At 40.4% G+C, this 16,333-nt stretch overlaps 1 protein-coding gene across 1 annotated transcript in view; it reads left to right on the top strand.

Moving 5' to 3' along the window:
- The window catches only part of col27a1b (collagen, type XXVII, alpha 1b), a 94,283-nt gene that overhangs the window by 69,765 nt on the left and 8,185 nt on the right, over positions 1-16,333 (top strand). Inside the window, exons 32-56 of the mRNA XM_034692016.1 lie at positions 1,032-1,076; positions 1,264-1,317; positions 1,983-2,036; positions 2,124-2,177; positions 3,507-3,560; positions 3,753-3,806; positions 6,388-6,495; positions 6,593-6,646; positions 6,914-7,021; positions 7,099-7,152; positions 8,740-8,793; positions 9,828-9,884; positions 9,970-10,023; positions 10,126-10,179; positions 10,285-10,338; positions 10,447-10,500; positions 10,583-10,690; positions 10,779-10,886; positions 11,575-11,682; positions 11,779-11,832; positions 14,095-14,157; positions 14,322-14,375; positions 14,477-14,512; positions 15,025-15,042; positions 15,199-15,234. Coding sequence (XP_034547907.1) covers positions 1,032-1,076; positions 1,264-1,317; positions 1,983-2,036; positions 2,124-2,177; positions 3,507-3,560; positions 3,753-3,806; positions 6,388-6,495; positions 6,593-6,646; positions 6,914-7,021; positions 7,099-7,152; positions 8,740-8,793; positions 9,828-9,884; positions 9,970-10,023; positions 10,126-10,179; positions 10,285-10,338; positions 10,447-10,500; positions 10,583-10,690; positions 10,779-10,886; positions 11,575-11,682; positions 11,779-11,832; positions 14,095-14,157; positions 14,322-14,375; positions 14,477-14,512; positions 15,025-15,042; positions 15,199-15,234 — 1,551 coding nt within the window. The remainder of the gene's footprint in view (positions 1-1,031; positions 1,077-1,263; positions 1,318-1,982; positions 2,037-2,123; positions 2,178-3,506; positions 3,561-3,752; positions 3,807-6,387; positions 6,496-6,592; positions 6,647-6,913; positions 7,022-7,098; positions 7,153-8,739; positions 8,794-9,827; positions 9,885-9,969; positions 10,024-10,125; positions 10,180-10,284; positions 10,339-10,446; positions 10,501-10,582; positions 10,691-10,778; positions 10,887-11,574; positions 11,683-11,778; positions 11,833-14,094; positions 14,158-14,321; positions 14,376-14,476; positions 14,513-15,024; positions 15,043-15,198; positions 15,235-16,333) is intronic.

The following is a 16,333-nucleotide window of genomic DNA, read 5'->3' as shown; positions in this document are numbered from 1 at the left end:
ACCACTGGGTCTAACATGTATGTGCAGTTAACTCTAATCAAAAGCAGGTGGGTTGCAGGTATATTTGAGTTTATTAGACACCTGTAGTGACACCACCGCAGCAGAACTGGTTAATGTGTCTCTATATTAAGAGCTCTGATTCTTCTTTTGTGACTCAGACTTGACTATGACGTAAACACTGAGGACTCAAGACTTGACTCGAACTTGAGGTTTGTTGACTCAACTACAGCAGTGCCTCCTTCACAAAGGTTTTCATATAATTTGACTGTCACAGTTTGACATTGAGATAATCATACTTCATTCACATGTTGTTGAGTAGTTACTTAACCAAACAATGCTATTAAATATCACCTTTTTTGATGTAAAATTGTTTTCCTTTAAGTAACCAGTAAATGTTACTGCCTCTCAACCTCTGTGGAAAAGTAAGTTTCCCTTATGAGATGTAGTAGGGTTGAAGTTGTAGTTTTTTTCACTCAAATTAAGTATAAGTACTTAAAATCTGTCTTGAATGACTTACTTTTCCCTTTTTAAGTTATGTATCAAGGAAAAGGGCTTCAACTTTCACTCCCTCTGGGAGCTCCAGTTCTCTTCTCTCAGATGTGGTTTTACAGTTTTTCTCTGCTTCATATAACTGTAAATTGGATATATCTGGGAAGTGTTGTGTTGTTTGGAAAGAAAAGAAAGGCAACAGTAGGCTCACCTAACTCATGATGGACATTTTTCACTGCTTTCTAACATTTGGCGACTGTTTCAGTATTTGGTAGATGATAAAGAGGATATTTACCTAAACTCTATTTTTACCCCGCCTGTGTCATGTGATCAGGAAATCATGAATAGTTTTTATAACATTAAGGTGAACAAGTATGCAAAAGAAGGAAGCCCTGGTTCTTTGAGTATGCCTATTTATCTTTCCATACAATTAACATGGGAGATCAAACAGGGGTGCACCACAACCCACAAACAACACAATTAAAATAAACTGTTCACAATTTGTGTTGGACTTATATTCCATTTGTGTGATTTTTCTGCAGGGAAAACTTGGTGAGCCAGGTGAAGCCGGGTCTAAGGGATTTCCAGTAAGTGATTGGTGCTAACAGAGGCCTCTTTGAGGTCAGTCTCAATTCTTTGGGGTGGACTCTTTTTGGGGGAACAGTGTTGGATAAGAGAGGCTTCACTGTTACCCCAGTTGGTGTTGTAGGATTTCAACACAGGCATGAATACCTGCAGAGTGTGTTATAAACAGTGCTGTATTAATTGTTTTAGGGTATCCAAGGACCCTCAGGACCTCCAGGGGCCAAAGGACTTGCAGGAGAGCCTGTGAGTTTGTAGGTTTACATGAGCTTTGGATGTGTATTGAAGAAGAAACACTGTTATGAAAGGCACTGTATGGCAATAGTTTTCCTCTGTCTTTTACTCCATCTGGTTCAATAATGTAAAAGTTGAAAAATATCTTTAAAAGAATATATAGTCAGGACCTCCAGTGTCTCATTATCTAAAATAACCTGTAGCTCTCTGTCACCCACTGGCCACCCTTCTACTTGCCCTTGCATATAAACTCTAAATTTCCATTTGACACCTTTTATTCAACGCCTCCCAGAAACCCATATCCTGGTCAAAAAGCCCTGAACAACCTAATCCTCCTTCTCTCATTCTGCCCAAGTCTCACAGACAGAAGCAGAGAAGAAGTGAGTCTGAGACAATTTGATTTACACCACCTCCTTCCTGGAGAGGCAGCTTTATTGTAGCCTGAATGTGTCTCTATAACAGCAGGCCTGTTTCCATCACTTGAAGAAGCTTTGGCTCAGTGTTTTGAAGGCTCCTAGCCCTGCAGATTAACTTATCTCCACAAATCCATACTTTCTGCCTGGTTCTTATTTCTTTTCACTTTTTTCTCCTCCTTTACTGTCACTTTAAGAAGTGTTTGTCCAATATTAGAGAGTGCTCTTACTCGTTTTTATTGATGACTCTACTTCTCCCTGCAGGGACCAGCAGGGCCACCAGGAACGATTGGGCCACTGGGGGAGATGGGACCAATGGTGGGTTTGATCACACAGCTGGTGTAAGAATCCCCGCTGACTTTTGTATTAGCACTGGATGCTTAAGGCTATTATTGTTTTTCACAGGGGCCGACGGGGAAGGCTGGAGAGAGAGGGCTGCCTGGTGAACGTGGGGAGAAGGTAGAATGACAATGAGCTGTGGAGATTTTCATTGGTTGTTAGGATATTGGAATGGAAGATGTGTGCTCAAGTTTGCACCAGGGAACAAGTGCCACAGTAAATGGTTAGAAATGGTGCATTTAAGCACACAAAGTATAACCCAGTAAAATATCATTGTCTTTCGAAGTATAATTTAACTGCATCACACTGAAATCAATTCAAAGCCAAATAAAAAGACTTGTTTGATTGCTATTTTCCACATGAGGGCCAAATTAATGTTGTGTACTGCTGAACACTTTGGCACTCTCACAGTGTCTCTTGCTTGCACTTTGTTCTAGTAACTCTGAGGTTTTCCTGCATACTGGCCAAGTGGCAAGCTTCCGTGTTGAAAAATGAAACCAATGTAGAAGTGCAACAAACTGCAGTTCCTCAAGTGTCCAGTTGAACGTGGTTCAAAAGCCAAGGAATCCACATTTAAGCACACATTAATACATCACTTTATACAGTGGAGTTACACATGTAAACAGCCTGGTTCAAAGAGCAGTTTTGGTATGGATGAATTGTTTTATCGCTCATCTGTTTTCGTTATATGAGGGCTGATAGTTACACACAATTAAGGAGTGACAGATTTGACTGATGTGCGCTTTGTAGCTGTTTACCAAATGGCCTGTTTCTAGAGTAGTCAGAAGTTAGTTAGTCAGCATTTCCAATATGGAGCCCACAGTCTTTAGGCTTCATAACGCCTCTGCAGAAACCAGTGTGTAATTACAGAAGCCACATCCATTTTTCACAGTCTGTGGTACTAGTTAAGCTTTGTAGTTTCCCAATTCCTGACAGCTAGCATACTGGGGAAGATCATTTCTATTTGGTTGGTTTGACTACAGTCAGATTGCAAGAAGGATTATTCATTCCTTGTAAAGTAGGGTGTAGAGTGGCAATAAACTGCTGCTAACTAAGCCAATAAGCTAGCTGGCTACCTACATAGATAGCCAGACAGAGGCTAACTTCTAAGTGAAATTTCACAAGGGTTCATAACACTAGTTGTTTAACAAACTAGAAACCTTAACTCATACTGAGATAGTCATAGTTTTTCTTAATAACTATTCACTGGTAGCGCCTACAGCGTTTAGATCAAAACAAAACAGCCAATCAGAAATCATCCTCTCTAATTGAGCAAACAAAACTGAGCTTTGGTTCTTGGTCACATGATATTGTTTTTTCCACAAAAATGACGTGTTCATTTGTGAACCAAGAACCAGGGGCCCGAAAATGATGCCATGCTTCTCCATTATTTCATGTTGTATCACATCCAAATGAATGACTTAATAATCATGTTTCTTCTCGTGACAGGGTGCCATTGGTCTACCTGGTAACTTTGGGGAGCAGGGTTTGATTGGCCAGAGAGTGAGTATCTCATGTTTTTATTCTCTTAACAAGTTGAAGGATGACAGCAGCACTGAGTTAGCCAGGCAGTACATTTATTTTACGATGTAGTATGCTTAGATTTCTCAGCATCTGTTTCTGCATCTTGTGATTTCTGTCCTTGTAGAGCTAAATTATTTTGAGTTCATGATCTTTGTGTGATTTGTCCGTCAGGGGGAGCCAGGCATTGATGGGGAGGCTGGAACAAGCGGACCTGATGGAGCCAAGGCAAGCTCCCAAAAAATAAAGGACACATTCTGCATTTAACCCTGATTTATTCATCGCTCTAAAAAAGTGATGTTTTTTTTACAGTAAATGGTAAAAAATTGCCTTAAGGCATTGGCTGGTCAACAAATTCAATAACTTCAGCATGGATGAAGTCCTCCCTGAAGCCTCGTGTCTGTGAACTCGGCGAACTCCCAAGTGTATTGTAGCATCTTATTGTAATTAGAGCAAGTAGAGTATTGTTTGTCAGATATTGGCTTTTGTTCAATGGAAGCTGCATTGTTTTGACATTTAGTGGAAACAGCGGGGCTATTTTAAGAGCTCGTAAGTCTGGCGAGTGCTGTGACAGTCGGAGAAAAAAAAAGATCCTATGCACAGAGAGGCTGCCTATTCAGCAGAACTACACTCCTGGAAGAATGGCTGACAGACCCACAAACAGCTTCTGGCTCACAGACAGTGCTAAAATGTGAACACAGGTTGACTCGATTCTGACTCCATTGTGATCCTCGGTGTTCTCTGAGCATGGTGAGCTTATGCTGCACAGGACGTTTTCTGTTAGTCAGGAGAGTAAACTACACTGAGTGCTTCTTGGCTACTGTGCAGGTCCTGGATGGAAAACAGCAGCTCAACTAGGATTTTGTGCTGTTAATGTTAACTGCTAGATGAATTAAAAGGAGTTTGTTGCCACGGTTCATTGTAACTGCCTGGTGAAGTTTAGAGTGAAATTCAGCAAATAATCAGAGGATTCTAGGAATTTATTTTGGCTGGCTCTTACCGGAGGTCTGGAGCGAATTAAATACGGATTTCTGGTCACCAGGCATTGAAGGAGTTTCAAGTGAGCCTTATCAAATAACAAAAGCCTGTTGTACTGTTTCTGCTAAATATGTTGCCTCAGTGAGGAGCCATGATTGTGTTGTATCATGTACCTTTATTATATTGAATCAGAGAGCAGGGAAACGAAGAAAAAGCTTAAAAGAGGCAAAAAAGGAGCAACAGAGCTGTCAGTCACAATGCTGCTTCAACTCTTTTTAACATCAAATTACTTAATAGAGCTAAATGTCTATAAGAAATGAACACCAGCACAAAAATGATCATGATAAAAGCTCTAAAAGAAAGCCTATTTTAAATAGGCTTTCTTTTAGAGCTTTTATCATGATCATTTTTGTGAAAATAATATATATATAAAAAATATATACAACGTGTATTTTTATTTTCTAGTTTGACTCATGTCCTGTCTGTTATAATGGAGGAGGTGGGCTTTAAGACCTATGCAGCAGCCAGTCACCAGGGAGAGCTCTCAGAGTTCTGCTTTCATGCATGGTAGCTGTTGCGTCGTCCACGATTCTATAGTCTATGATCAAACTATAAGTTTGTCAAGAGTGCAGAGAGGGGCATGTTGGGAGAAGTAAGTCAATGCCATTTGTTAGGGAGGTAGAGGTGTGGAAATATGAACCCACTAAGCACTTTTTGGAGATTCCAGTCATCAATGGTGTGACCCTTGAGGCTGCTTCATCTCACATTTGGAAGAATAAAAACACCTTTCATGTAAACAACACGTGGCTTGACTGTAGTAAAGAGCTAAAAGGTTGCAAATGGTTGCTGATTCTGCTAAATACTGTGATGTTCTGTTGCAGGTAGATCTAAAAATGTATGCTGTTAAATGTAATATTACATAGTTGGGACAATGTTTCATAATTTCTGGAAGGACTCAAAGTCTTCTGTCATTTTTAAATGTGTTGTTTTCAAAGGCTGACATCTTGGTCCAGCCGTGTTTTGAACAGTTTTAAATTGTACAGGGCAGAAGCCTTTTTAATTTCCTGCTCTTGTTACATAGACAGCAGTGCTGCTTCCTTGATTTTCTGTAGGTCACTGTGACATGTTAGCTGCCAGCCTGCTGTCAAAGGTTGGTTTAACAACAGCTTTGTTCAGTAAAATTGCCACAAAATTGAAGCCCCTTATGATCAGCTCTGACAGTGTGGCATCAATTTAACAACGTGGCCCGCTTTTAGGCTCTGAACAACAACACCTTGAACAACATGTCAGGTCACTGTGACATCTTATTTTCCATCTGACAAACATTTCCCAATTACTGCCTGTTGTGTCTCTCTGATAAATGCTTACACTACAGTAACACTCTATTTGCGTGCCTAAGGGGCAATTGTCAAGACTTATGTAGAACCATTTTAGGATATAGAATGTCTCCTGTCTAGCCTCTCGTCTCTGTGGCGTAGATATTTTAATATTATATTCAAAACCTACAACGATTCAATCAGAGTCCTATATTTAGAGACTGTAATCACCAGTTCAGGTCTTAGTGGTAATTGACAGCCAAAATGTAATTAAAAGGGTGGCAAGGTTCCATCTGTTGGCTTTATTTACTTTTAGCAGACATTTGATGAACTAGAGGATGAAAAGCACAAACAAACCTTTACTTTTTGTCATTTATGTATATCTAAAAAGTAATCAAATTGCATTACATTTGCAAAAATCCTGGTAAAAGTTTCCCTGAATCACACCAATCTAGTCCGTCGTATTGTAACTCTATTGTATATCTTTTTCATTGGACTTTCTCTACTCTTCCTAGGGTGAAAAGGGGGAGCCCGGTCCAGAGGGCCCTACAGGAGACAGGGGGGAAATTGGTCTTAAAGGAAAGGAAGGACCTCTTGGTCCACCTGGGCTTGTGGGTGTAAGGGTGAGCGTCTCAGCAGCCTTCTCCAGATTTCATTTAGTTCCCAAGAAAGCACAGCTCTTTCCGCTCGCTTACAACCCTGTTCGATTTTCTTTCACAGGGTCAGGAGGGGAAGCCTGGTAAAATTGGTGAGAGAGGAAAACCTGGAGAAAAGGTTTGTCAGTTCCCCTGCTCGGGGCTAGAATACACTTTTCACTTAAGAAGGTGTGTCAATTTGCCCTCTTGTGCAAAGGGTTTAATAGTTCTCTGTTGCTGTGGTAAACAAGCTGTAAAGCCAATAACCTCCAGGAGCATGACAGCTGAAGTGCCTGCCAAATAGACCTTTCAGTGTTCAATGTTTGAATTGTCAAAATATCCACATAACTGTTCATAGAAGACTTCACTCTTGCTGCATACCTGCTCATTTATGGTCTCTCTCCAGGGAAGCAAGGGTCACCAAGGCCACCTGGGTGAGACTGGACCAGTAGGTGACCAGGGGGAGATGGGGTTTGTCGGGCAGAAGGGAACGAGAGGAACCATCGGACCAGTGGTGAGACATCCCCAGGTTGTTTGATGGACTTTTTTAGTCTTTGGTGGTTGTAAGTTGAATATATGTATTTTTTCCAGGGTGCTCCTGGAAGAATGGGCCAACAAGGAGAACCAGGAATATCAGGTTATGAGGTGGGTCATCCGTAACATACAGTGCTGGAGGAATACATTGCATTGCTGGGTGTTATGACCGAAAGGGACCTGCAGAGCTGCCAAAACATTAGCTAAATCTGTAATTTAAGCCCCTTTCACACATGCACACCACTCCTGAAAATTGTGTGACTTTATCCAGGTAGGCTGGATGGGAGAACACAAACACCCCAGTTTTTCACCCTGACTTTATCCAGACTTTTTCCTGACAAACATGTGAATGCAGAAGGTAAGATCAGGAAAATGAACTTCTACTGCGGGGTCCGAGAGATGACATTCATGTTACACAGACACCATTATTGAAAACTCCTCCTGCATGTCTTACCCAGCCCTGCCTGACTTAAAGCTAAGGAAGTAATACAAATTATAACTCAGCTAATCTGTTGCTGTAAGGTGCATGCATGATCAGCAAGTTTCTGGAAAGTTTAGGGCCTGGATGTCCCGACATGGTCAAAGATAATGTCAGGAGTGCATGTGTGAAAGGGGCTTTCAAGAATTATGGACAATGTAATATTGAGTGTTTGGATGAAAAGTAAAAAACAAGTAGGTAACCATGTAGGCAGGAATGTTACGTGATAAAATTGTGAGAGTTGTCATTCATAAGTTAAGAGTGTGGAGGGTCCTTTTTTCGTAAAACTCTATTAAAAATGTCTTCTGAGAGATGCTAATCAGTTCTTCCTCCCATGATAAAAATAACCCTGATTGATTCTTTTGAAGCCGTTTTATCTGGATTTCTGTTTTAAACAAACCCATATTGGCTTGCTAATAAAACAAAGCCTCTATTGTTGTGGTGTCAATGAAACAGGCTGAATCATTTCATTTGAGGACGTTTTGCACTTCCTGACCCCTCCACAAGGGGGCGGAGCCTCTCTGAACATCTGGTGCGCTGATGTTCCAATTAACATTTAGTTCAAGTCACTAATCTGTTTAAAGTCAAGTCATGTGGAAATGATGACTCAATTAATTGAACACTGGACAAAGATAAAAGTAGGCTTGTTAAACCATGGTGTGTCAAAGCTGACCACCAGAGGGCAGTATGTAGTCACCACAACTACTTTTTTAACAGGAGGAAGTCCATATAAGGACAGATATTCCAGTTATTTTATACCTAGCCATATCTGCTTGCAGCTAGCCACTTAACCATAACAATGAAGAGGACACTTAATGTTTGCCATTTTATTAATTGTATTCGTGGAGATGTCCATTTGATAACATTTTACAAAATACTGTTTTATTTCATCATCAAAATACATTTTTCTAATTAAAATCTTAATGGATGAACACAACAGATCTAGTAACGTCTGATGAAGAGAAATCACTTGGGGACAGTGTAATAAGTTTGCTGTCACGTAGAAGAAGACTTGAATGATGAATCACAAAATTGCATGTCAATAAAGGACAAAGAGATGATTGATGAAACCTGTTTTTAAGTTAAGCAATTGTATCCCTCTCAGTCTTCCCTGTGATTCCATTTCTTCATTTACGTCTCTAACATTGTATATATCAGGGTTAATCAGAGTGAAGGCATGCCGGTTGTCCTCATTTGAAACTTTTTTTTTCTTGTCATAGGGTCACATGGGGCCACAAGGACCTCTGGGACCACCTGGGCCAAAAGGTGAAAAGGTACAATCTAACGCTTGAATCCCATCCCTTATAGCTGTGCGTGCTCTGATTGTGTCTAATGAGATTTAGTGACATGTTATGGCTTCATTACCTCACGAACAGTCCCAAAGCTCATTTTCTTTGAGGGCACAGTCAGTGTTTGGATGCATTCAAATTTAAGTTGTGCTTCTAATTAGTGCTTCCGCTGTCTGTCTCATTGTCCTCACAATACCCTTAAAGTCATCCCTAATTTCGTCATTGATTTGAACTCAGACGCGTCCAATTAGCTCAGTGCTGTTAAATGTATATAATTAGCCAAACACCTGGACTCTTTTGCTCATGATTTGGGGGATATTAGCACTGTAATTTGTGTTTATTTGACAGGAGCAGCACACAATGGAACCCATGCAACTGAGTTGAGCGTGATGCTAATTTGCATGTTTTAGTCCCTGGGCAGGAGCCATCTGGATGTGGATATTTTCTATTTCCTCATAGCCAATAAACTAAAATAAAAGCTGCGTTTTCTCTCTAATTAAATCAGCATTATGCTATCACACGGATGGTTGCAAAATGTATTATAGTCATTTGAGAGAGTCAGGTAACTCCGGCATTGGACCATGATGCAGATAAAATTAGCTCTGTGTCACGGTTACTGTAAAACCTCTAATGCTACAATTTCCATGTGAGTTTCAGTTTGTTTGTCCCCCGACAAATCAAACTCCTGCTTTTAAATGTCTGTCGTGCTCTTGGTTTTATAATATCATTTCACACATGCTCAGCACATGACTATTAGGATTGTACACACATTTGTGGTTATTGTTTAATGAATCCTATAAAGACCCGGAAACAGACATTGGCTCCATTGACATGAAAATGGGATCATTGCGGTTAATAGCGCATGTAATGATTTGCCATTCGTATGGAGAGAGTGTGCAAAGTGTTTCCATTGTTTTCTTTTTTTAAACAAAGCATACATTGATTCTGAGAAGACTTTGGGGTTTTTGGAAAATACCATTGATTACTATTGTTTTTCTGTTTATGTATTTCTTCCTCAGGGTGAGCAGGGAGACGACAGCAAGGCAGAAGGTCCTGCAGGCCCCCAAGGTGACAGAGTGAGTTTCTTACATGTACCTGCTTTAACTGTTGTTCATTAGCTGTTGTATATTGTTTAATTAATCTACTTTCGATTAAACTCAGGGTCCTTCTGGGGACAGAGGAGAGAGAGGAGAGCCTGGGGACCTCGGACATACTGTGAGTTGAATCAAAAACAGACATGTTGTTTGGGTTAGTGTCCAGGTACAGAGTTAAGAGATTTTTCTTTACATTTTAACAATGCACAATGATGTCTTCCAGGGTCAAATTGGAGTTGATGGAAAGAGAGGTGAAGCTGGTGCTCAAGGGCTTCCTGTAAGTATCTTATTTACGTCTCTTAAAATGTAAAGATTACATTTAAACTCTGTGTCAAATGGTCAAATCAGCGTAATTCAAATCAAACAGTGATGATCATTTTAGGGACATCCAGGGCCAAAGGGACAACCAGGGCTAAAAGGATCCAAAGGTGATCAAGTAAGGACACAATTAACCATGATGTGAATTAATATGGGATGAGAAAACTCACCATGCATGTGCTTTTAAACATGTCAGAACTGTGAAACATGAATGTTTATGCTGCAGGGTAAAAAAGGAAAATCAGGGTTGAGAGGAGCGCCTGGGACCAAAGGACCACCAGTGAGTTGGATGCCTTTTCACCATCAAATTAAAGTTTTTAAAAAGATTTGTAATAAAAAAGAATCTGATTGTCTTTCTTAAGGGTCCAGAGGGCCCCCCTGGCCCACGGGGAGTCGTAGGCAGGGAGGGACTTGAGGGCCCGCCTGGCCTGGATGGACTTTCTGGTAAAGATGGGAGTAAAGGAGTCATGGTGAGGACACCGTTTTTCATGTTCCTTTCAGAGTAATATGAGGAAAAAACAGCTTTTAATGTTGTTTACCAACTTGTTCTGTGTTTAGGGGGAGCAAGGAGATGATGGAGAGGTGGGCTCCCCTGGCAAACCCGGGCTGCAGGGTACACCTGGTGTTATAGGGCTGCCTGGCAGTCAAGGCTCCTTTGGACCAAAGGTGAAAATTATGATGACTTTCTTAATCGTAGTTCTTCCTTTCAATAAAAATGAAACCTAATGTTTAATCACGTCAAAGCTTCTTCATTGATCACATAAAAGCCACTTTTCCTGCTGGTACTCAGTGGGACACGCCAAGCTGGCATAACCTGTTTCCAACAGTGCCATAATAATGCATAATTTATATTTGGTGTGTTTTCCAGTCTAAGGAGCCAAACACTGCATAAAGTCTTAACACTATTTCTCTGAAGACCTCATATTCACCGAAATCATTTCTGGGAATTAGTCATGCAAGTATTGATGTGTTGGCTCAGCCTTGATTTGGCTTTGCCAGTAATACATCAAATGTACATGGGCCTAAGATATTGGATTTTTTCACTCTCATGGCACTGTGAGGGGGAAAGTTTTTGCCTTTTATTGTTGATTTACGTGCAAACTTTAAGTTGATGTGCCCTCCAGCATCTTGCAATATTCAGACTTTCAAAAGTGAGCTGTTAAGCTGTCACTTCACATTTTGGCAAAGGTGTTTCAGACATGGTTAGTCGCCCACTTATTACAGCAGTCCTTCCAGTAAGAGATTCTCTCTGCATTGATGTTGCATACAAGTTTTCTTGGTGTCTCTTCAGGTTATCTAATGGGATGTAACGAGGATATATACATGTATTTATGTGTTTGTGCATTCTCTTCAGGGTGAGAGGGGTTTCCCAGGTCAGGCCGGTGTATCAGGAAAAAGAGGCTCTGTTGGTGGGATGGGATTACCAGGAAGGCAAGGAGACCTCGGACCCAAAGGGCAACCAGTGAGCCAAGCTTTTTCAACACAATTTAAACTAAATTCCTTTACACAACAGCTTCTAACAAAGATGTCCATGATGTCTATTCTCTCTGTTTTTCAGGGGGATACTGGTGAACAAGGATTTCCAGGGGTGTTGGGGATGTTTGGACCAAAGGTATGTGCTGAATTGAAGCTCTGTGCATGAACAAAAACAAAAAGTCTGTGTCAATCAGACCTAAACAGTTTTCGATCCTGAAGAGAGTTCTCATTTCTTAAAAGACTGGTGTGTAGGATCAAGTCAAATCTAGAAGTGTTGTTTCAGTCCATCTCTATTTCCGGACATTGATTTGACCTCTCTGGGCTTCTGTAGAAACACAGCAGAGCTATATTCATAAAGAACTTATTCTCAGATTACAAAACATGATTCCTGTTTTCAGATGATCAAACACTCCTGAAATACATATATGATTATATTATTCCATTTGTGACAATCCAGTCCCTCTAAATCTTGCACACAGGTCCTTTAAGACAGACTCACAATATAGCTCGAAGACAGTAAAATGACCCAGAAAGTCATTTCTGAGTTTACTTCTCCTTTCTGTGGAAGTGCTTTGCTCAGTTTGATCGTCTGAAATTGCTTGGAGGTCCATTATATTGTACTGTACCCAGTAAAAACGGATATGAAAACTTGAAGTTATTACTGTAGCATGCCTCAGGATGACATCTGCTACAACACAAGCCTGTTTAACTTCCAGCCCTGCTGCACTATAGATTACTGCCAGCTGAAAGAACAAAACAGGCTTTAACGGAGTCTCCCTCTTTCATTTAAAAGCAGAGAGTGAGTGATGTTGGATATTTCACTACTGTGGGCGTTGAACGAGAGTGGAAAGCAGATGATCTTTGTGGTTTCATTCAGTAGGGTTTATTATAGCTCTACATCGTAAACAGGTTTTAAGACTTAATGTCAGTAAAGTCACATTTTACAATGGCAGAATGAAATATCACAAGTCTTTAAGTGATGTTGAAGTTAATTAGGTAATGGCATCATTATTGACCCTGCTCTATATACAGTAAGAGGATAGATTAAGAGTCACACCATTCCTATTAAGGTTTCCTACTTCTTCAGAACTTAAATCAATCTTAATCTGCTTTCCTCTTTATGGGAACTATTACATTTAATTCAGCAACGACTCTAATCTGCTAACCTTTGAGTGTTGAGTATAATGTTAAAATCACCAGACAGAGTTAAAATAGAAATAGATGATGAGTAATGATTGCAGATTGTAGAAGCCATGATGTGAAGCTAAGTTATTCTGTGGGAAATTTTTAGCGTTGTCCTAAATCTTCACAATCAAACATCCTCAAAGCACTTTTAAAAAATTGGAATGCATGAATTGCAAAGAAAAATAATGTGCACAAACTTTTTGTAATCTTACAACCTCTAATCCACTCTAATGCAACACATTCGTCCTAAAATGCAGCATACACAGAGTGTAGAGCCTCCTTACAACTGCAATCAATCACCTTAAAGTGAAAATGGTGGATACTAGGATAACTCCACAATCCCACCAAAATAAGACAAATAATGCATCATTGATGCTCTGACAGATGTGGCTGCAGGCTTTTATTTTCCTGGTTGTCTGTGTGGACTTATGATCAAATAATTTTGAATGCGGTATCTCAGGAATGCTTGGAGAGAATATTTTAGAATGAGGCACACACATCTGCAAGGCCTCCAGGATGCACTGATCTCATTTTGGGGTCAAAGGTTAATGTCATAGTGACCTCACACAACACATAATAACCAACAGAGAATGAGCATCTAGTCATTGGAAAAAGAGAAATAGTTTCCTTTTGGCTCAGTTTTTATAATAGGAGGTCCAGCTGAATGCATTTCGACTGTTTAGCATTTAGCATGGTGAATTAGAACATTTGCTAACAGGTCATTTGACAAGATGGCGTATCTTACTTAAAGCTCCTGTGATGAGTTTTAGTTTTGTGGAATGAAATGCATACTGATGCTTCTTTGTGTCCTCACAAAAAGTGTACACGACCATAAGTAACAATATTATTTCTATAACAATTTTGATGCCTGAAACTTGCTGCCATGTCAGTCGGTGTCAGACAAAGTGATTGACAGCCTCTTGCAGAAACAGGCTCTGTTTGTTTTGAAACTTCCACTGCAAAGCTTTGTTTCCCTGTCAAGAGACAACATTATGAGATTTTTGGTTGAAATAAACACAATTTCAGGACAAAATCAGCTAAGAGATGAGAGGTTTGGTCACAAGGGGTCGCCAAAATTGGAAGAAAGTTTCTCACAGGAGCTTTAATGCTAAATAAATAAGTCATCAAATGCATTGATCATTTCAGAGTGTTTAATCTTAAAGTGCACTCTACCTTATCCAGTCTCATTAAAGCCAAGTGTCTGTCTCTCCAGGGTCCCCTGGGAGACTTTGGCCCACCAGGGATACAGGGACCCAGAGGACCACGTGGTTTGATGGTAAGAAGAAGATTGATAGCACTTTGTCAACTTGTGCAGAACTGCGGCTAATAGAAGTGCACTGAACTCTCACAAAGTACACTCTTCCCATGAAAAATAAGCACTTCTTCATCAGATGCTCCATCATATGTGTACTCCGTCACTAACATGCCTCCTCTTCTCAGGGAATGGAGGGAACTCTGGGCCCCGTCGGCATCATCGGCCCCAGCGGTCACTCAGTATGTACCTCGTCTCTCATCCTATCTGCCAAGCTTTATGTGACTTCTCAGTGCTTTCTGGCAGTGACGGAGTGATCCTTTGTCTCCTTTCTCTCCATCAGGGACCCCAGGGTGACAAAGGAAGTCGAGGGGAGATGGTGCGTGGCACTGTTTTTGATGAATCCTTCTCTGTCTGTACTGTGAGCACAGAATAGGATACTTAGTATGGAGACAGCGCACCACTCAGCCTCCTTTGCCCTCAGCGCTTTTCATTTCCTATTGTGCTCCGCTGTTTGTTGTTACACTCACAGTGATACTTAGCTGCTGTGGAATTCCTGTCAGGGTGATACATGTTGGCTGCATGCTCATCTCAAGCTTTTTAAGAGGTTTGTTAAGCCCTCATACACAGGCATAGTTCACAACTCACTCCAAAAATGCAAAAATTCACATATAGATTTGCTGCATGGAAATCAGGTCGGGTGTAAAGGTGTGTAGGCTTGAAAGGAAGCAGGAGGACACATACAGTAGATAAAGAATGTCTATTGAATAGTCACACAAAGGAGGTGTTGCTGTGCACATGATGGAATAATATCTGGTCTGCTCTCAGGCCTATTCTCTCATTGTTGGATTGTCCACTTATGAATATTGATTTTTCTTTCATCTCCAATAGGGGTTGCAAGGACCAAGGGTAAGTAATCACTCACTTCTGTAGCTTAATCATTATTCTTTGTGCACGCCTGTGGTCTGCTCAGTACTAGAAGGGATGAATTAACTACTTTATCATCCTCTATAAAGGCCAAGTTTTAAATAATGTGAAGCCTAATGCAGCACTGCATTTTTACAGGGCTCTCCAGGCCCTAGTGGACCACCTGGACCACCAGTGAGTGCCTCATTTTTTACATCATGTGCATATGAAATAATTGACTTATTGCCTTTTTTCATGTATTTTACAGATTTTGCCTTAAAAGTCATTGAAAAAATCCCCACTGAGAATTGTCCCTGGTAAAAACAGCTTAGCATACATGTGACCAACATGTGAAGCTGAATTAGAGGAGATATGAACACTGCTGTCTCTTTACAAGAACTAAAGTACACTATTTCAAGAAACACACACACAAAAAATAGAAACAAAATGTCAAATTTTCATTCAAATTATATCCCTCCTCTCAGAATTGTGTTTTATTTTTTTGCGTAAGAGTTTCTCATGAAGCCAGGAACAGATCTTTAAAAAAACATTTAAAAACACTTGTACTTTATTAATCCCCATGGAGTTAATTCAAAATTTCACTCTAGTGTTTTTCTAATCATGTTACACACATAGTTTGATATACACACTCGAGCTATGGACATGCACTAAAAAGAGGTGTCAGAGTGAGGACCTGAACAGTTTGGGGTTCGGTACCCTCTGGTTCCCAAGCCAAGTCCCTATGGACTGAGCTACTGCCGCCCCATTAACATATGTTTATGAGTTTTAGTTGGTTTAGAAACTTGTGTTACTGTAATTTATGAGCTTTCAAAAAAAATAGATTGTGTCCAGAGGGGGTGGCCAGGGGACCATGGGCCTCAATTTCTATTTATTCACGGTTGTTTGTGTGTGTGTGTGTGTGTGTGTGTGTGTGTGTGTGTGTGTGTGTGTGTGTGTGTGTGTGTGTGTGTGTGTGTGTGTGTGTGTGTGTGTGCTCACTTCAGTGCCCAAGTTAGGCCAGCCAAGTTCAAAAAGTCAGGACACTGCTCTGATCAATTTGTCAGGAAGAAAATATCAAAACATAACTGTTCACTACATCTACAAGTAAATGTAAGAGAAATGTCACATAGAAATGTCTACCAAAACTATAACCTCTTATTGTTGTTAAAAAGGTAGCTCATTCTATCAAGAATTAGGATTCAAAATTCAAGAAAGCTTTATTGCCAAGTAGGGGGGAGCCCGGCTATGGATTTGCTTAGTCGAATCTGATCCATCAGATTTTGCCCATAGTCGA

The sequence above is a fragment of the Notolabrus celidotus genome, chromosome 9 (genome assembly GCF_009762535.1).
Source record: "Notolabrus celidotus isolate fNotCel1 chromosome 9, fNotCel1.pri, whole genome shotgun sequence".
In the NCBI taxonomy this organism is placed as follows: domain Eukaryota; kingdom Metazoa; phylum Chordata; class Actinopteri; order Labriformes; family Labridae; genus Notolabrus; species Notolabrus celidotus.
Note: the sequence above shows the minus strand (reverse complement) of the source record. Positions and strands in the feature narration are given on the sequence as shown.